Genomic DNA, 20,499 nt, shown 5'->3' with positions numbered 1-20,499 from the left:
ACCAGAGACGCGGGCAGGGTACCCGGGCGCCCCCGCTGTTCAGTTCCGTCCCCTCCATTTCTGTCGCCTTACGCGCTAAGGGCGAACGACCGTCTGCATTTCGCGGCCAGCAACGCATGCAACGGCGATTTCCGCGTGGCGCCGCCTTCGCGTTTCTCTCCTTTCTCGCCTGCTTTGTCGTCCCTCCCCTCTTCCTCGTCGAGGCGGCCCACAGCGGAACTCCGGCTGCGCGTCGAGCCCGCAGAGGTCGAGGCGGCCGAGGATCGTGCGCGAGGCGGTCGCAAATGGAGCGGCAGCGGCTGCTTGACGTGCGTGACCCAGCCGCGGAGACTCCACACACGCCAGACGGCTGTCCACTCGCCTTCGCGGAGTTCCTGCGCTGCCTCGAAGGCTGTGTAAGGCCGGTAGTGCGTGAGAGGCGTGAGCAGAATCATCTTCAACACGGTGCGCGCGAGCACGACTCGCGGGCAGTTCAGCGGTCGACATGTCTGTCAAGAAGGCAGGAGACACGCAGAAAGACAGCGGGGTGAGGAGCAACAGAGAACGCACTGAGCGACAGCAACGAAGGTGCGTGTTCGGCCAAAAACTGCTTGGACAAAATGACAAAGGCCAAAGTGTGCTGAGACCACTGGAGAAAAGGAGAAAACATGACAACGGAAGGCGAGAAAGGCGGAAGGGAAAAGAAGAGGCAGAGACACCGCGTGGAAGCGAAAAGAGGACAGCGAAAAAAGACAAAGCGTGATGACTACAGGAAGGGTCAGCCGAGGCGGGTGCCGAAACAACATGGGTCAAATGCGAGGTCGACAGTGAGGAAGGCAACACGTCTCGGGAAGAAAAAGAGGCAAATGTGGGACGGAGACCCGCGTAGATGCACTTGAGTGGCTCTGGATGAGAACCCGATTTTGAAGTGAAGGGTCGTGTCACCATCAAAATCTTTCACAGAGGAAGAAGCAACTCGCAAACTGGGATGTTGAATCGCCTTTTTAATGTCCAAGGCGTAGTCTTATCCAAGCTCCCAGTTTGCCGCCACGTTGGCACGCCACACAAAAGAGACAAGACATCTTCAACTGACGACTACGCCTCGCTACATCTAGGTTGTTTATGTGGCCTCTTTGCCGCGCCGATGCTCCTCACCAGCGACGCAGCCCGCATTCTTTGAGGGGTGAGGGAAAGGCCCCAGGAAGGCGAAGGCGCTGGCCGCAAGAGTAGGCGGTCCGCGGGCTCGCCGGCACCCACGAGCCTGTCGCTGGGAAGGGAGGAAGCAGGCAAATGAGGCTGGTGAGGTTGCGCAAAGAGCGCCGCGTCAGCCAAGGCGAAGGGGTCAGCTTCAGCCTCGCACGCGTCCTCCAGCGACGCGGGGCGTGTATCGAGAAGCGACGGAATCCGGCAGGCGTTCACGCGGCTTTTGAGGTCGAAGCCAGCGAGGCGACTGCAGAGAGCGACGCGGAGCGAGACGCACGAAGACACGGTGCGAGGCCCAGAAAGCAGCAAGCGGAACGAGTGGACGGAAAACACGCCAAACCCAAAGGAAATTCCATATATATATATATATATATATATATATATATATATATATATCGCCGAGCGGGAGGCAGAGAAAGGAACGGGGTGGGGGGTAGAGCGAAAAGAAGAGAGACAAGGCAACGCCGCGAAACAACTCAGTTGGAAGGCGTTGAGACGCAGAAGCCTCGCCAGCAGCGACTCATGCGTTGGTGGGCGACAGAGACTTGGCAACCGCGTGAAGGTAGAAAACCGGAAAGAAAAACGACCTACCGGCAGTTGTTGAATGCGCGGTAATTGGTTGGGCGATGCAGCATGAGGAAGGAGAAGATGTGCATGCATGCAGTGGGCTCGAGCGTGGCGCTACACAGGGTGCTAATGATCTGCAGGGCGCGAAGAGTGACACCAAGGGGATACGAAAAGAGAAATCGCTGACGCGCTACACGCATGAGAGGGGGAAACGGCAGAGCGAGGAACGTAACGGCTACAGACAAAGAGTGAAGAAGGGCCAACAAGAAGAACGGAAAGGCCATGACGAATGCCAAAACACGGACAGAGGCAGGATGGGACGGGAGACACCGTCGAGAAAAGGAGAGGAAGACGGAAAGGTAACGTATGAAACGGGCGACAGAGGCGCGTGAACAGCAGGAAAGAGAAACGAAGCAGGATACAGCACGAGGGAATAGGGTAGAGAAGAATCCGGAGAGCAAGTATCGCAGCGAAACGCGTAGGAATTCTGCAAGAGAAAACGAGGTTGGAACGGTGAGGGAATGAGCAGACGGACCGTTGAGGACTGGCCGAAAACCAAACCTTTCTTAACCTCAAGAGAAAACGCCTTTTTACGCCCCACGGAGGCTCACCTGCCACACAGGATGAGCGGCCGCAGGAACCGTTCGGCCGTCTACGCCAAACACACTTGTGGGATCGCTGACATTCTCGCTTCCTCCGGCGCACCCCGGCGAGAAGGTAGAGTACCCGGAAGAATTAGAGGCAAAGAACGGAAACGAGGACGAGGAACTTGAGGGCCTGCCGGCATCGAACTCGCCGCCGGCAGGTTCAGAGGGGCGAGATTGGCGAGAGAACGCCAGACGCTGCGCGGCGACAAAAAGGCGTTCCGCCACCACGCTGGCAGCGACAAACACGAATTCGTCCTCTGAAACCACAAACACGAAACGTCAAAACACACGATGTAATTGTTCAACAAACGATTGAGACTCTCCCCGGTCCCGACATTTTGCGAAAGCAACAACATGTGGTGCTCAGGACATCATCTACAGTCGCAGACACACCCGCTAGCTAGTCCTGCTGAATTCACCTCCGCCGAGCGCTGCCTTTTAGGTTCGCATTCATAAATCACACTATATTCAATCTTATATACATTCACACATACATACGAGAAAGCATATATACATATACACACATATGCATGCCTACGCATATATATATATATATATATATATATATATATATGGGAAGACCCATGCCTGTGCGGAGTTCTGGAACTGACCCGCGCTTGGGGAGATTCGAAAGACAGTCGACGGGACTCGAGTGCATGCGGCAGGACATGCCTTTTAGATTGTACACGCGCCAGGAGTGAATGGAGAATCGGAAGCCTAACTGTAGTGAAATGCGACGTTCTTTACCTTTCCGCATGGACCGAAGAAACCGTTGAACGGCCGCGGACAGAAGTCCCGCCGCTGACGAGCTGGCGCCGTGACTGCCCTGAGCGAAATCCGCATGCAGTCCTACATGCTGATGAGACGACACCCAGGAATAGACAGACGCCTAAACCAAGCCCTGCACGTAGGTCTACGCCTTTGATATATTCATATCACTATGATCACCCTGTCTATAATATATATATATATATTTACTGCAGGATCTTATACTGAAATTTTACGAAAACCTTTAAAAGGTGAAAAACATTTAGGTGGTCAACGATTTGGGGAAATGGAAATTTGAGCTCTAAAAGCTTTTGGTGCTTCATATAATTTACAAGAAATTTTAAATTAGAAATCTGATGACTGTTTTGCATATACGCATATACATTCAACTTGGGATATGTGGAAGTAGGGACGCAAGACGTAACTCACCTTGCCTGGTCTATCTGGAAACCACGAAGCTGTCGTATTGTCTAGTGAGCCGTCTTCATCTCTGAAATGAGGAAAGGATGGTATTTCCTCTTCATCATCTTCCTCTTTGGCGTGATTGTCTGGGAAACCATCATCTCGCCGAAACCGCTGAAAGCTGCGGAACAGTCTGCCTGACCCGGGAAGAGAGCCGCCTGCGGGGGGGGGGGGGGCGGGGGGGAAAGCAAAACCACACATGGCCGCACAGAGTTGAATGCAAGATACACATGGTGCCGCATGTGAGCCGACAAACATGCGTGCAGATCTCTCAGTGCATGTGCGTATATACACGTGCACGTGGACGGCGATACTGGTGTTAAGTCAGTCGAAAATGCGTCTGAATATATATATATATATATATATATCGGTATCTAAGGATAGATATTGCGGCTAGCACCTGCGAATGTGAGGCACGAAAAAAACGAGCACAAGATACAAATGAGATAGGGAGGCATAGCTGAAGGGGGGAGAAAGAGAGAACTTACCTAGTTCGTCTCCTCTTTCTTGTTGCTTTCGTTTTCGGCGAAATGCAAGGGCTAGCTGCCTCTGCTCCTGAGCTTGTTGGACCTTTTGGATTCGCCTGAAACCATAAAAACCCAACATCCGCATAGCCGGCTTCAGTCGGGATTTATACACGTCTAAAAATACGTGCAAAACAATCTGCCTTTATCCATCTACCCATGTATATATATATATATATATAGGAACAGAGACACGCGTGCAGATCTATGTGTGCGTCAGCACTATATATATATATATATATATGCGTGCTCTGTAACTGTCGTGGTGCATACTTTTCTTTTTCCCACGGTAGGACGTAAGCGTCGGAATCTGCAGGGAGTTCGGTTTTGTGGATTTTTTGGTAGTGGTGCTTGAGAGCTCGGATCAAGCTGTACAGACAGCCACACAAGTGGCATCGAAAGCGGACGTCCCGTGTCCGGTGGAGAAGAAGGAGGCGTCTTCCGACGAGAAGTTTTCTCTCTCTCTCCTTCCGTCTCTCGTCATCCGCGCGCCTTTCCTTCTCTCGCCTCTCGCTGTCCTCGTCCGTCTCGCTCTCGCCTCCGCCGCTGACCGAGCCCGCCACGTCGTCGTCCTCGAGGCGTCGTCGCTTCCGTCGGCCGCCTCTGGCCTCCGCGTCTTCGTCTTCTCCAGCACTCCCTCCGGGGGACAGCGGTCCAGGCAAGTGAAGAGCGAGGCTCTGGAAGCCGCAGCCGATGCCACCGCGCGTTTCGAAGAGCCGCAACAGAAAGCGCAGAACGACCTGAGGAATACAGCAACAAGAACGCAGGCGAGTTCTAAAGCTGTGAGAGGCGGAGAAGCCCGCAGAGATCTCGCGAGGCGGGGCCCTCGGTGAGGAGCAGCGAGACAAAGAGGGCGAAACGCGACGCAGGCGCCCACACGGGCAGGTGAAGCAGCGGAATGCGAGAGCAGATCGGGATGCCGAAGACTGTGTGTCTTGCTGGGTGTGTGGAAGAAACATAAACAGTAGGAGAGACGAAACGCCGCCCACAGAGACGCCTCCCAGAGCGAGTTGACATTCGCGACACGCAGGGGATCCAAGGAGGAACAAAGGCACACAGCGCGTGCAAAGCGCGCCCGCACTAAAACCTGTGTTCACCTAGGCAATACAGAAATGTGTGCTCGGAGAAAGAGAGAGAAATCATACGCTCGGGCTGAGGGCTACACCTGTAGGGGTCGAGGTATCCTTATGGCTAGCGAGACAGGGAGCAGAATGGCGACATCGCGTAAAAACCGAGAAGCATTCGGTCGCACGCGCTGTGGCCCGGACGGAAATAGGTTTCCAAACAGGAACTGCGTTAAAGGTTCGGCATTGTATAACCACGGACCACAGATGCATTCAGTACCGGAGCAGCTTAGAACGGATCACAAAACAAGGGACGCAGGGTGCCTGACGACTCCACGAAAAGGGTGGCTTACATCTGTCGGGATTCTCAGCCTGGCCGCGAGATCCTGCACCTCGGGGCTATGAGGCGAAAACACGAGGCGCCCCAGTTCCTCGCCACCAGCCTCTCGGTAGCGTTCCAAGATGTTCTCGGCGAATGCATCGAGTTCGGCCTGCAGAGGTGGCCGCGAAAAGGAGACCGACACACACACAGAAACCGAGGAAGCCTCTTTGACAAACGGGTCTCAATGGGCACGAACGAGTGCGCCTCTGCCTGCTGGCGCGAGAGGCGCGCTGTAGCCACACACATGGTGAAAAACAAGAAGGAAAGAGAACAGCGAAACAGGCGTCCACGCATGCAAACGACACACGAAACCCGCGTCGGCGTCCGATAAAAGGAGAATCTCGCCAACACACTTTGGCAGGGGTGAGAAGACGCAGAGACCGACGCACCCGGAGATACGGCGTGAGGAGAATCTGGCCCTTCCAGTTCCGCTTGCTGAATGCCTCGGCGACGGGGAAGTTGGCCGGCAGAGGAACCTGGAGGCGCAGCGCAGCCGCAGAGAGAAGCGCGAGAAGCGACTGCATGCGAGCCTGTCCTTCTCCCGTTTCCCCTTTTCCCTCCCGTGAGTGTGCAGTCAAACTCCAGGCTGACAGGCGACGTTCCGGGGCAGGCGACAACCTGGAACTGGGACGCAGGAGACGCCCGCAGACCGAGGACAGCAGCCGAAACATCAGAACCGCACCAGCGACCCGCGAGAGAACCGTAGGCGGCGGAGTTGAAGACCACTACACAGATAGAAACACGACGGTGAAAAGGAAAGCGGCAAACGTGAGGGCACCGGGGCTGTCCGGCCAGCCGTCAGCGAAGAAGCTGGTCGCCATCCGCAGTTTCTGGCAAGCTGTGAGAGGGAGGAAGCCCCGATCTATCGACACCTGGTACCTTTGGTCGTGAAAGCTCAGCGAGACCTTTCGTCTCTTCGTTGTCGCCTTTCGCCTCGCTGTGTCGTCTTGACTCGTGGGTCTCGCCCAAACTTTGTGCTTCCCGCTCGCCACGCGCCGCCCGTGTCCTGCCGGGGAAGGCGTCGAAGGAAGCGGGCGGCAAGGGCGCGTTGAAGTGAATCCACCGAGCTACCTCGCTCTGCAGGTCGCCCCAAAAGGCTTCGAAGGCCCCGGGGACGAGCAAGGCGAAGCGGCCGAGCGACGGGGCCTCGGCCGATCCGTCGGCGGATGAACGGGGCTCTTTCTGCAGAGACAAAGAGTGGCAACTCGGCAGAGAGCTGAAGCACAGGTTTGGACTGTGCGACTGCAATAGGGTACTGGAATCGCGAAGCCGCGACAAGGAAGCAGCAGTGTGCCGCCTTCCCCTGGCTGCTCGTCTTCAGTTCGGACGGGAAAAGAAATCGATGCCTCGTAGCATGGTGCGACGCCCAGAGTTTGCGTGTTGAAGAAAGGAACCACCAGGAAACGAGCAGGCAGACACAACCAATCCGTAAGACCCCTAAATACGTCAGCAGGCCGGATCCTGATGGTTCCCGGAACCGAGAGGCAGCGGCGAAAACCCTCTGACAGCTAGAAGGACACCTTGAAGAGTTCCTGTCGTTGCCTTACCTCTGAAACGAACGCCGGGAGAGACACGAGTTCAACGACATGCCAGCGCGCAACTCCCGACAACATTTCCCCAGCGCCTGCGTCCCGTTTTGTGTCGCCGGCAGAACCCTCAGCCGATCCTGCGGTCGCCTGGTCGTCTCGCCGCGTCTCGCAAACAGTCGAAGACGGCGAGGAAGAGCTGGGAAAAGGGCCAGAGACGCGAACCAGCCCCATGCGATCTGCGTGACACGACAGTGCACAGGAAGAACGAGACTATGAGGCGAGTGGAGAGTGTTGCGTCTAGCCTTTGGGCGTGCCTGGGTTTCCTCCTAGCTTCAATCTGCATCAGAAAAGCAGACAGTCTTGATCACGGTCAGTGCGCACAGGCTCGTGTGCACGCGCGGCCGCGGTCACTTGCCTTCTCTCCCGTGACACGCCCTCGGACACCTCAGAACGGCCATATCCAAAGCAGTGCTTCTCCCTTCCCGCACGGCATTGTTTTCGATCTCGCTCCGGCAAAAGAGAAGACCGTAGAACTTTCCCAGGTCAAATGATGGAGCGCGTTTCCCGCGTTGCGAAAGAAAGAACGCGACGCGCTTCCATCTTACGCTCTAGGCGGATCTGACGCAGTTTACCTCCCCTGTCGCCCCAGCCATCAAACACAGCCCCCGACCGCGTATACCTCAGCTCGACAGCCAACCGCAAGGATCCCCCCTGTCTGCAGCCGCGCTCTGTGGATATCGATCTGCAAATCATTCCTCGCGAAGTGCTTCCGTATCTCCGTAGGAGACACCCGCTCACGCTCGAGAGCCCCTGTGGTTGCGCTCATCTCTGGATGCATGCAGTCTGCCGCAGGCACATGACATGCTCAGCTCCCTTTACCGCCTCAAACGCTGACGCGCGTCGCTCGGCTAGCCACACGCCCAGAGGCGCTCTGGGCGGATGTGCCGGGCGCGGATGTCGACAAACTCAGTTTTTCTTTCCTTTACGTTCCCGTACATAGAGTGGAGAGAAGCCGCCTGAGAGCCGCAGGTGCACTCCGCTTGTTGTTGCCGGTCAGAGGCAACGTGGGCGGCTGCTGACGCTGGCGCTTGAGGTGAAGCTGGCGGCTGGAGAGAACGAGAATGTCGAAGACCGTGCGTGGCAAGCCTTCGAGAAGCAACTGAGACGCATGGGGAGCCGAGAGCTGCTTGTCGAGGAACGGCACGCGGTACCCGCAGCCAATCTGTTTGATGGAGACAGGTGACAAAACGGACGGGGCGGAAGGCGTGGCCCAAAGACAGAGAGACACCGTCACAACGCACGAGGAAACGCGAACATTGGGAGGGGACGGGGAGACAACGCGCCGGTGAGAGAAACACAAGAGACGGCGGGCGCGGAGGCGTAGGCGAGACGCGTGGAGGGAGAAAGAGAGAGGACGCGAAACGTGGGAGAGGAAGTGGCGGACGGGACATCGGAGCTGAGACCAAACAAGGAACCGGAGCACGAGAGGGGGAGCGAGGACGGGTTCGTGGCCGAGACGGCTGGGCAGAAGTTCGCGTGCCGTCACGACGAAGGAGAGGTTCCACGAAAGAATAGAGGTAGCAACAGAATGGCGAGGCAGGTGGGCGGGGCAGGCGCGCTTCGAGCCCATCGGCTTTTGCGGAGATAGCTCCGATCTCGCCCCCCCTTCTCGTCCGTCTCTCCTCCTCCGTCTCTCCTCTCCCGTCTCTCCTCCTCCGTCTCTCCTCTCCCGTCTCTCCTCCTCCGTCTCGCTCGTCTCTTCCTTCAGACCACAGCTCCCAACCCTCGTCGCTCCTTCCGTTCTCCTCTCTCGGTTTTCGGCGCTGCAGGCTGACTCTCTGGTTGCCTTTTTGTCAAGGTGCCTGGAGTCTCCAGCGCCTTCCTCGGTCTCGCCGTTCCTGCCCCTCACTCGAGACACCCGGAGCACGCAACTTACCGTTCGCAGGAAGATTTCGAGCGGCATCTTCCTCAGCATGTACGCCAGAGTCATGCCGTTATCGAGGAGGTCTGCAGCGATCAAAAACACACAACAAAGCGAGCGGCAAGCGGTGACGAAGCAAGAGAGAGAGGTGAAAAACGTCAACCCGGAAGCCTCGAAAACTCCTGACAGAACAGACAGACGGGTGGCGTTGGAGGAACCAGGAAGACAACAGACAAAGTTTGCATGCGCCTGACTGCTTCTGGCTTCGCACTGTGTCGCGAACATGCAATGGGCACCTCGAATCTGGGTGCCTGCCTTGCCGGGGGTTGCTTCAAGAAGCGATACCCTTCCCCCCCCAGCGAAGCGACTTCATTCAAATTGTGTCGTTCCGAAGGAGATAAACCGCACTGAGATGGACGATACTACTTTAATGAAATACTGTCGTTTAGCGTTTCCCTCCCTTTCAGCATCGCGGACAGATACAGCTGGAATCGATCCTGAGAGATTCGAAACGCCTCCCTGTCGGACGCGGTACAGAGAGAACGTTTCCTTCGCGAGCTCATAAGCCCTCATCAAGCATGTCTCTGGTAAAATATCACAAGGTAAACCCGAGCACCGCTTCCCGCTAGGACGGCATCACTGGATTACCTCGCCCGAGACGCAGAAGCGAACAAGTACGACAAGGAAATGCCAAATAATCAAACGAGTATACGGAGACGCCGTAGGCGATTGGGGCGTAGAATGCTGGGGATATCCGTTTCTCCTGTGGGAAGTCGCGGATTCGTTTTTCCCAGCGGAAGGGTAACATTCTCCCCGCATACACGGCCTCACTCCGAACATCAAGAAGTCGACGCAAAAAGAACTTTGCATGTGAAGCAGGCCAGACACCTTACGAGCGGCGTGGCGTGTGCATGCATCTGTGAACACACGTGCGTCTGTTGCTCGCCTCAGGCCTCCAGTTCTACAGGTTCTCGAGGCCGCGCGATAATCTAGAGAGGCAAACGCCAAAAGCCTCAAGAAACGAGAGCGTACATGTTCACCTGCTTACCGCGCGGGGGGGGCCGGAGAGAGGAAGAGGGCGCGAGTGAAGAAGCCGTTGGAGGCGAGTCGCACTCCACCTGCTTTTTCAAGTTCGCGAGGAGCTGAAGAAGATACTGGTGAAGGCACTTGAGGCGAACCATGACTGGGAAGAGAAAGCCGTACAGCGCCAGAGTCTTCTGACTAAAGTGGAGGACTCCGGCCGCATGCAGCGCATTCGCGTCTGCACCCAGACGTTGCTGGCGGCGCAAATCAAGACAGCGCGCGAAGAGCGCCGCAGACAGACAACGAAGGCAAGGACAGAAGTGAAAGACGAGGAGAGCATCGAAGCGGCCCAGGAAACGCACTTTGGCAAGACGAAGGACAGCCTCAGCGAGAACCACGCGTGTGGGGACAGAGTTGGAGTCGCCGAACCGGACACCGAGAGGCATCAGTGAGAGAGGCCGGAGAGAGGAGACAAACTGGAGACGAAGTCGAATTTTGGCAAAAGGCGGGAGTGGTGATTCTTGGCGAATTGCAAAGGAATCGAAGGCAACGAGCGGGCTGGCGACCAAAGGGAAAAGAGTGAGGCGACCGCCAAGCAGAGGGAAAGCAAAACAATACAGGGCAAAAGAGAAAAGGTGGAACGTGCTGGAGAGACACGAAGAGCGGTGGCGAAAGTGGAGGGGAAGAGAGTGGAAGAGCTCCGGTGCCTCGAAGGAGAGACAAACAGGCGTGACGGGGACGGGAACAAAGGGGAGACGCAACGAGCCTGCAGCCGATTGACAAAACACGTGCGAGACGAGAAAAAAATGCAGAGACCGCAAAAAAACTCACTTTTGCGACGACATGAAGCACAGGGGAGACGTGAACTTGTTCAGGTTGCATTGTGAGCGGCATGCCTCCGCCGGCGCCTCTTCGGCCGTCACCGTCTGCTCCTCCGGCCACCATCATTTTACTTTTCTCTTCGATCCTCTGCAGCTTCACGATTTCGTCCTCCAGCGCCTTGCGCTGCTCGGCGTGCTCCTGGCGCCTCGTGTCCCCCGCACGCTGGGACCGGAAAAAAAGGACGCGCAGGCGAGCTCATGTTTTCCTCTTCCGGCGTCCGCCACCAACCAAAACGGATGGGTGCAAAACACACAAATGAACTGTCGCGGTCCCTCCCATCCACCTGAACGGGCAACAAACTCGTGTAAACCTAAACAGGAATCGTCGTTCCGTCTACGAAGAGGGAAGGACAGCGAGCTCAGAGGACACAGGCAAAAGCGGAGAAGGAAGAAAAGAAAGCCGAGAAGAAAGAAGCAAAGCAGCGACGAAGCGAAGAAGGAAGGAAAAATGGGAAAGGAGGCAGGCGGGGAATCGAGAAGAGAGGTATCCCACAACGGAGAAGTGGGAAGAGACAGCATGAAGGTAGGGCTCAAGCGACGAATCGCGGGGTGAGGCAAACGCGCTTCTGACAGAGGGGAGCGCCAAAATAAACGACAAAACGAACGAGCCTGTCTGACAGTTTTTTGGGGTGCATGCATGTGTATCTGGCGGGGGGGGAGGGGGGGGGGCGTACTTGCTGGTCCCGAAGGCCACTGAGGAGTCGCTCGTTCCTGTGAACGGCCAGCCTGCAGCCTTCGATGCGGCGAGCTGAGATCTGCAGAGGCGGAAGCGAAAGGCCACAGGCGGAAAAAAGAATTACGAGCCTGCAGTCTGAGCAGGGATCGACAAGACCAAATACGAACGCCACAAAGCACCGCACGCGCGAAACGCAGAAACGAGGAAAACCAATCGCCAGCATATATCCATCGTCTCGGTGCGTATTCCCATATCCACGCATTTATATATGTGTGTAGATATATTGTAGAGCGGACACGTGCACGTCGTTGAAGCCAGATATCAACAAACAAAGGTCGGTGTTCACTTGGAAAACTCTCTGCCGTTGTAGCTGGAAGCGGGGAGGAGGCCTGACTATCAGTCCCACAAGGCTTGAGGCACCGCAGGATTTGCACGAGGTTACAGGCACACAAGCAACACAAAAGGGACAGCAGAAAAGCGCGGGCCACGCGGGACAAACACCGACTCTAGCAGCAGCCTCCGGTAGAAGACATTATGGACAAGCATGTCTTCTCCTTTTCTTTTTTCCGCTGAGAACGAGTCGAAAACATCGAGAAGCGCGACGATCGAAAAGAGCGGAACAGGCGGAACAGTGAAGCTGCGAAGCGTCTCTCGTACCATTTCAGTCACGCGTCTGTGAGCTTGCTCCTCTGTGAATTTCTCTGTCCAGTAGTAGAAGACGACTTCGGTGCCGACGCGTCTCTGAGCAACGCCCTTGAATCGGTCGTCTCCCTCCTCGTCCCCATCTGGGCGCAGCACCTCTTCTTTCTTCTCCCTCGCCCTCTCCCCATCGGGCTTTACGAGACCACCCACGGCAACGCGAGGCTCGACCTGCATCGCAACTGCAGCCATTCGCTGAACGGTTTTTCTGCATGAGACACACGCCAAGGCACCACACAGCACCTGAGCATGTCCCAGAGAAAATCCTGCATGCACTCGTTTTTCAGATGCCTCACTACTGGCCAAGGCAGCCTATGAAGATTCCCGGCTGTCGGTGCCAAACATCCCCAGCGGCAGCAAGGACTACACGGGGAAGGCGCTCTCTGCATGCGGGGGGCAAACGTAGAAAACGCAACGCACTCGGACACGAACTCCACGGATTACCTGTCAGGCCCGTTGACGGACGATTCCGCCTTGGCAAGAACCTTGGCAATGGTTGGAATTGTCGCGCACCCCTCGGACCGGAGGTGCGCGATGAAGAGGCGAAGGCGTCGCTCGAACTGTGGAGTGTTTAGCTTCCGGATCTGGTTTTTTTCCAGCGCCAGAGACAAATCGATCTCTTCGCGCTCCCGCGGCGATCCTGGAAGCGACAGCGAGGTTTGCGGAACCGTCCCCGGAGCAACGGAAGGGGCCGCCGGCGTCGTCGCTTCCAGAGCGCCTGCGGCTTTGCTTCCCCGAGCTCCTGAGCGGTCTGGCGCTTTCGACGATCCAGGAAGCGGGAGTTTAGCTGGCGACAAGGCATCCGCGGCGATTATAGGGGACGCGGAAGACGACGGCGAAGCAACGCTGGGAGATAGGCGACTGTTCTCGCGAGTGTCAAGCGACGCGCCGCCTTCAGAGCCTGTGCCCGAATGGGGGCAGAGGGCGGCCTGTGTCTCGAGAGCAGCAGGCGCGGCGGCTTCGCCTCTGAAGCGGTCGGCGTCTGCCTGGCCGTCTCGCCTCCCTCGCCTCCCTCGCCCCCCAGGCGATCCTGACGAGGCACGCGACGAGGCAACTGGAGAAGGCGCCGAAGACGACACAGAATTCACACCGGTCGCCTGAGTCCCCTGACTGTCGGGGCCACCTTGGGAACCTAGCACGGTGCCTCGGCCGTGCCTTGCTCGCCCTCCTCCTCGTCCTTTTCCTGTTCTTCCTCGAACATCTGTGTCACCCTCAGGGTTCGCAGGTGCGTCTCCTGTGTGATCCGCAGCTCCGTCCGGCGCCTGCTGCCGAGCCGCCAGAGTCGCACATGGGGCCGAAGCCGAAGGCCTGTCGCCGTCGCGGGAGGTATCGTCTTCCGTTCCTTGTTGACCGGGTAGCCTCTGTGGAGCATGCGCAGTCTCCTCTCTCTGTACAGGCTGCCTGCCTTGTGCGTTGCCAGGGAACGCTGAGGCAGAACGGGGCGCGGGAAGAGGCGTCCCAGACGGTGCGGGCACGGCCGGGTCGGGAACAGACGAAGCAAAGTAGCGATACATGAAGCATCGGCCCCGACGCTCCGCAACTTTCCGCACGCGCTTTCGCCTCTCCAGCTCCTGAACGACGCACGCCATGCAAGACCAAGAAACAGAACTTCGAGCAGCAAACGCGGGAAACGCGGAATCTCAACACCCCCTGCAACTACCACAATGCCTGCCATCTATGCCGTTCAAATATATATATATATATATGCATATATATATATATACCCAAAACCCTATATATCTATATATATCTATATACATCTGTAGACCTGAACGTATGTAAAGAGAGTGCAACGACATTTCGAGAGAGGCTTTAAGCAGCGCAGACACTGCCGTGTTTGTCGCCTTGCGTCTCTGCCTCACCGCAAAGATTTTCCCGGCTCGCTTGTTGTCTGTGCCAATGTAGCGCGCGACTTGAATCGAAAGAAGGCCGGCCCCACCGCTCGCCTCGAGGAGCATGACAACCTGGTCAGCGAGCGGCAGTTCCCAGGCGAGCAAGCTGAGAGACGACAGTGCGCAAAGGAAGGCACATGCGACGGGGCAAAAGACTAACCCGCAACCCACACGGAGACACAAAAAAGGGCGCCATGCGCGCCGAGTGAATCAGGAAAGCGAGCCAAACGAGAGACGCGTTAGACAGTAATTGTCGAGAACGGCCGAGCACAATCCCGGAGCGGAAGCGAGAGAAAGGCCAGCGAGCAACCGAAAGCGCCGGAAGCGTACCAGAGAAGGGGAAACCGCGTCGAAACAAAAAGGAAGGAGAGTGAAGGGAAGAGTGAAGGGACGGGGCACGGCGACAGGGAGACTGCCGCCAAGTAAAAGGGGACTCACTGGCAAAGCAGACATGACCACTCACAGAGCAAGGACACACGCGAAGACGAGAGAAGGCAGAGGGGAACGAATGGACAACGCCTCTGGCCTCACAAAGTTACGTGAGACGGTGGGGAGACGCCCAGCGGCCAGGAAACTCCCCAAAATGAATACCACGCATACCTCTCGTACATCTTGTCTACACATGTTGGTGTTTCAAATATATGGAGACCTCTATAGTTACAGCACTTAACATGGCGGTCAAGAGAAGCACAAGAGAATTTGGATCCGGTAAAGACAGATTTGAGGAAACCAGACGATGACGTGGACAAAGAGGAAACAGGCAACACAAGACGCGAACCGGCGTGAGTGAGTCGTGTGCTGTGGAGAACTAACCTGCAAACCGCTTCCTCGCCATCTGCTTCGTCATCGTCTCCGCCCCGTGGCTCGTCTCCTTCGCCTTCTCCCATTTCGGCCGCGTCCCCTGTCTCCGGTGGTGCCCGCTCTCCTTTCCCGCGACCCGCCGGAGCTGAAGCGGCTGAGGGAGTGAGAGACAGCAGATTCGTCCCAGGCTCCTGCTTCACGCGTGACCATGCCGCGGACGACGCCAGAGAGCTGCGGAGACAAGGAAAACACACAAAGAGCCAGGGGACTGAGAAACCAAAGTGCTGGACGGGACACAAGACAGAGGGGGAGGTCGATGATCCAAGCCAAAGCGCCCCGCGTGATTCTCGCGATTTCCCAGGTGCGGTGAGCCTCTCAGTTAAGCGTCCAGGGCGTCCGCGGTCCCTCAAGCGGAAAAACGCAGCAGTTCGAGAAGGACGAAACGTGTCAAACGACTGAGTGGCTTATGAGCACCCATCTCGATCAATCCCGCACTCAGTCAGTGGAGCGAAAAGCGCCAATCTGCCGGGATGCACCAGCCTTATCGGACAGGTCATGCACGTCTTCAAAAAGCTTGACAGATGCAAAGAAATCTACAGCTCTCCGCGACTAACGGGAAGAAAGGCGAGAGGCGGATGGAGCGACAGTGATGGAGAGAAAGAGATGGTCAGCTAGGAAATGGCAAATGGACGGTCGTGATACGCCTTTGCGAGCCTCGTGCCTCTCGCGTCTCACACCGCGATGTGACGGCAGACTTACGTGGGTTGCTCCCTCTGTCGGGATCGGCCTTCTGCCTCTCCCTGCTGCAAACCTTGTCGGTTTCCTTCGGTGCCTCGCCCCTCGTCCCCCCCCTCTTCCTCGTTCGCTTTCACGGAGGCAGAATGGGAAGGCGAGGAAGACAGGCAGAGACACTTTTCGAACTTCTGCGTTTGAGGGCACCAGGCGCGAAGGCGTTGGACGCGGCCGGACCGCATCAGTTCGCCTCGGAGCTTCTGGTACAGGCGTCGGAATTGCTTTGCCGTGAAGGAGGCAAGCGCAAACTAAGAAATCAAGATGCAGACAGAAGGACAGCACAGATACTAACCGGATGTGTGAGCGGCGGGGAGCGACTCTGGGAGGGATTGAAGCTCGGGTCTCCTCTGAGACGGGATCACCCCATCGTCTCAGAATAGACGGCTATGTCGCGCCCCGCTGCAACGCAAGCCAGCCAATCCACACTGGAAGGAGACGAAGGAGGAGCGGTTACCACACAAGCTCTTGCTTTTCTCCAAACGGGCGACTACCTTGTCAGCCCTTTCGAATACCCTGTCTTTGAAAAACGCCGAACCTTCTCCAGCCCCTGGTGAACACTGCGAAGCGGCCGCAAATCCCCTGATGTTCCCGTTCCAAAACTTTCGAGGGTCGTCTACATCTTTGTCGCAAGAAACAGGTTCGTGCCTCTCCCTTCCAAAACCAAACAGGCCTTCTCCGACCTAATGGCCATCTGCGCTGTGCTTGCGCCGCCTGGCGAGTCCCCCTGCTCGCCGCGCCTCTCTCACTCCCCGCCTACCCTTTCGGAGGTGGTAAAGGCTTCGAGGCAGAAGGCGTGGATTTCGCTTTCCAGCATGACGTGCATCGGCGCGCCCTGCAACATTTCCACAACTTGGTGCTCGAGAGGCACGAGGTGGTGCAGCGAGACGGTAGCCTGAATTTGCGAGGGCAGCCGCGGGAAGTCGAAGAATCGAAAGTGCCACAGGAGCGCAGACATGGTCAGATTTGAAGAGCCGCGCGACGCGGCTGAAGGCCGCGAAGACGCAGGCAGAGGCAGCTGCATGTGGGTGACCAAACCCTGACGATACAGAGGCTTCAAATGGTGAAAAACAGTCTTTGGCGGCAGGCCGAGATCGATTGAAAGCTGATACTGCCAGTGGCCTGGAGGCAAAACACGCAAGGAGGAACGAGTGCCAAGACGACGCATGTGTGCATGCAAACACGGCTTCCACGCATCTGTAAGAGAGGGGTACCAGGCGCGCACCTACCCAACTCTCTCTCTCTCTCTCTCTATATATATATATATATATATATCCAGAATAGAGATGTAAATAACACCGCTTCTGTATTCGGAGGCTGCAAGGGACATCCACACTCAACAAGGGTATTAAGGTGCGTGTAAGGACACGCAGCGCAACACCAGTGCACGCAATGCTCCGTGGAGGCGGAGACCCGCACGAACGGTGGCGTAGACCGAATCCCAGTCGAAATGTGAACCTCTGCGAGAGAGGACGAGTGAACCGGAGACAGGCCAGGCCTCCCCTGTTCGAGGGAGGTGGGAGGCACCGGAACGAAAAGGCGCACTCGGCGCCCAAGGGGACGCCAGGCTCAGGGCACGAAAATCACAGCACGGTGAACGAGGATAAGAGGCTGCTTTCCCTTTTCCCTTGCACGGTCCTTCCTCAGCGACGGTATTTCACATCGAGCACAAGCGCGCTACGCGGCCACAAGCCGAGGGCCGCTGTCGACGCCGTATTGGGGCTGAATGCGCGATGTTTGCTCGAACCCGGTGCATTTTCGGTGGCCCCACAAGTCCGCATGGAGTCTCACCAGCGTATCGCCGTTTCGTAATCGCCTGGAGAACCACCATCGGCATCTCCTTCATCTTCTTTTCGATTTCTTCTTCATCGAGGAACGGGGAGAAAGGCACGCCTAGTGCGTTGAGGCGGACGGCCGCACTCACAGAGAAGCGCCACTCAGCTAGGCAGGCATCTGGCAGCGGTTCCTTTTGCCGTGGTCCCTCGCGGCTCTCGTCGTTCTCGTCGCGCTCTTCGGCACTGTCTGGTTCCTCGGGCGGTGTCTCTTTCGTCGCCTTCGCAGTGCGTTTCTTGCTTCCACTCTTTTGCTCCGCCTTCCTTCCTGGACGAGATGTCTGCGTGGATGCCGCGCTTTCCGCTTCGCGTCCTTCTTTCCCCCTGCCTTTCTTTTTCCGCGTTTCGGGGTTCTCGAGAGCTGCCTCTGAACATTCCGTCCCTTCGCCTCCCCTCTCCGCGAGCCCACCCGGGCGGTGTCTCGCATCCTCCACATCTCCCTTCTTCTGTTTGGGATTCTTGCCGCAGGTGTCCTCCGAGGATGCGGCGTCGCAGCGCTCCCGAGGAAAGGCGCGCCTCTCGGGAACTGAGCAAGAGGCGGATGGAGCACAGGACGAAGGTGGTGCGCAGTTCGTCGGTGTATCTGCAGCTTGTCGCGCCTTTCCCGCGCTGCCCTTGAAAGAACAGAGCGACGGCAACAGCGGGGGCACGCGGGGATGGCGCCAGTTCAGGCGGCGCGCGTCCTCACCTGCAGGTTGGTTTTTTCAGTCCCAAGGAAAGAGAGAGAGAGGAAACAGCGGAGTCCTTGTGAGAGAGGACATGGCAGAAACGGGCACAGAAAGAGGCGGAAGGACGAGGCCTTGAAAGGAACAGAAGAGGAAGCCCGCAGTGGACGAACCACGGCAACCCGAGGCGACACAGAGGAGAACCCCCCACCCCCAAGAAACGGAAGACGGCACACGTGAAAAGCTGAATCAGAGGAGAAAAGAATGATGAGGAGAAGACGAAAAGGGGAAACGTAAAGGGGCTTCAAGGGTGGATGAGGCAGACAGAGAGACAGCCGAAGCATGCGGGGGATGATTAGAGAAGAGACGCATGCGACATAAAGTATATGAGGCAAGAATACAGACCAAGAGAAAAGAAACGACAAGCTGACGAATGACGCCGTGAGCCCAAAGAAAACGCAGCACCAACGACGAAGCGAGAAACACCAGTGAACACCCCACCATGGATGTCGCCCTTTCATCGTCGTTTTCCAACAGGCTTTGCTCTCCTCACTTTCCCGCTTCCCCCGCGGATTCTCGGTTCGCGGTCTGCCTCCGGCTTCGCTTACCTGTCCCCTCTGCTGCAGTCCAAGTGGGCGGGTCGTCGGCATCCTCCGCATGCGCTTGGAGATGCGAGAAAAAGACGAGAGGGCTGTTGTAGAGAGCGCGCCATAGTGCGGCCTAAACGGAAGAAGCCCGACAGAGAGAACAACACGAAGATAGAAGCCCGACAGAGAGAACAACACGAAGATAGAAGCCCGACAGAGAGAACAACACGAAGATAGAAGCCCGACAGAGAGAACAACACGAAGATCGAAGCCCGACAGAGAGAACAACACGAAGATAGAAGCCCGACAGAGAGAACAACACGAAGGTAGAAGCCCGACAGAGAGAACAGCACGAAGATAGAAGCCCGACAGAGAGAACAACACGAAGATAGAAGCCCGACAGAGAGAACAACACGAAGATCGAAGCCCGACAGAGAGAACAACACGAAGATAGAAGCCCGACAGAGAGAACAACACGAAGATAGAAGCCCGACAGAGAGAACAACACGAAGGTAGAAGCCCGACAGAGAGAACAACACGAAGGTAGAAGCCCGACAGAGAGAACAACACGAAGATAGAAGCCCGACAGAGAGAACAACACGAAGATAGGGTCGGTGCGGGTTGCTGGTTTGAAAGAATTTCACAGACAAAAAAACCGGCGAAACGACGGGGACACACGAAACTTCAGATGTGATGCGAGGCGTGAACCTGCGGTCGCCGAGGGTTTGAAGGAAATCCGACGAAAAATGAGGACGAAGACACAGGGGAGACACATATGAATAACGGGGAAGACGGGGCATGCAAGTGCGGGAGACAGGGAAGGCAGCAGTGCGCTTTATATTTCACAGACGTGGTGGAATCGGCCAGCGCTTGAATGAGGCAGCACGCCAGGCTGAACAGGGGATCCGTGGCTGTCTCTTTTTGTCTCTATCTCTGTCGCTTTCTGTCTCTACTTCTGTCGCTTTCTGTCTCTATCTCTGTCGCTTTCTGTCTCTATCTGTGTCTCTCTCTCCCTCATAACAGAGACGGAAATCGAAGAAGCGTGCGCGTGGAGGGGCGGGGCGAAGCAGTCGAGAAGGAAAGGGAGAGCGATCTTACCTGGAATTCTCGGCTGTGGGTCGGGAACTCCGGATGGGCCGCGGAGAGAAGAAGAAGGAGCTCAGGAAAAGTCGCCCCCTGTTCTCCCTCGAGCGCAAGCTCGTCGACAGCAGCTGCCAGTAGGTCTGCTTGTGTCATATTTTTAGACTCGCGGCTTCTTGGAAAACACCTGCATGGACGAGCAGTTCGCTTCCCTTTTTCACTCTCCGATCATCATTTTCCTTCCCTTGCGGAGGCGGACTTCTAGGCAGCCTCTGCCCAGTTTCTGCCCTGGTTTGTCTTTTTCTGTTTCTGCTCCGACCCCTGGCTCCGACGGTCGCCTGCAGTTCGGATTGGCGCGGCGCGCGAAACACTCTGAAGGGCCGAGACTGCGGCGCCGGCGAAAAGGGGAAAGAGCGAGGCGAGGAGTTGAGAAAAACCGAGTCGCGTGTAACGCCCGCCACACAGAAGCTGGGGTTAGTGGGAGTTTTACGTGGTGGGTGTGAAGGCAAGCAAAAAACCGAGCTAGAC

The 20,499-nt window shown here is 56.7% G+C and overlaps 1 protein-coding gene across 1 annotated transcript in view; it reads right to left on the bottom strand.

Annotated features, from left to right (window-relative positions):
* NCLIV_045340 (conserved hypothetical protein) overlaps window positions 1-20,127 on the bottom strand; it is a gene marked incomplete at both ends in the record, with an annotated part of 27,660 nt that extends 7,533 nt beyond the window's left edge. The window contains 26 exons of the mRNA XM_003884083.1: window positions 73-488; window positions 1,135-1,429; window positions 1,774-1,883; window positions 2,361-2,653; window positions 3,144-3,222; window positions 3,594-3,712; window positions 4,115-4,209; window positions 4,424-4,890; window positions 5,568-5,705; window positions 5,986-6,072; window positions 6,476-6,778; window positions 7,144-7,361; window positions 8,122-8,347; window positions 9,062-9,132; window positions 10,095-10,545; window positions 10,901-11,113; window positions 11,625-11,705; window positions 12,284-12,533; window positions 12,770-13,896; window positions 14,188-14,323; window positions 15,031-15,249; window positions 15,778-16,058; window positions 16,568-16,929; window positions 17,599-18,165; window positions 18,913-19,024; window positions 19,990-20,127. Coding sequence (XP_003884132.1) covers window positions 73-488; window positions 1,135-1,429; window positions 1,774-1,883; window positions 2,361-2,653; window positions 3,144-3,222; window positions 3,594-3,712; window positions 4,115-4,209; window positions 4,424-4,890; window positions 5,568-5,705; window positions 5,986-6,072; window positions 6,476-6,778; window positions 7,144-7,361; window positions 8,122-8,347; window positions 9,062-9,132; window positions 10,095-10,545; window positions 10,901-11,113; window positions 11,625-11,705; window positions 12,284-12,533; window positions 12,770-13,896; window positions 14,188-14,323; window positions 15,031-15,249; window positions 15,778-16,058; window positions 16,568-16,929; window positions 17,599-18,165; window positions 18,913-19,024; window positions 19,990-20,127 — 6,854 coding nt within the window. The remainder of the gene's footprint in view (window positions 1-72; window positions 489-1,134; window positions 1,430-1,773; window positions 1,884-2,360; window positions 2,654-3,143; window positions 3,223-3,593; window positions 3,713-4,114; window positions 4,210-4,423; window positions 4,891-5,567; window positions 5,706-5,985; window positions 6,073-6,475; window positions 6,779-7,143; window positions 7,362-8,121; window positions 8,348-9,061; window positions 9,133-10,094; window positions 10,546-10,900; window positions 11,114-11,624; window positions 11,706-12,283; window positions 12,534-12,769; window positions 13,897-14,187; window positions 14,324-15,030; window positions 15,250-15,777; window positions 16,059-16,567; window positions 16,930-17,598; window positions 18,166-18,912; window positions 19,025-19,989) is intronic.
* Window positions 20,128-20,499: the final 372 nt, after the last annotated feature.

Source organism: Neospora caninum, chromosome X (assembly GCF_000208865.1).
Source record: "Neospora caninum Liverpool complete genome, chromosome X".
Classification (NCBI taxonomy): Eukaryota; Apicomplexa; class Conoidasida; order Eucoccidiorida; family Sarcocystidae; genus Neospora; species Neospora caninum.
This window is presented reverse-complemented; position numbering and strand designations above follow the sequence as displayed.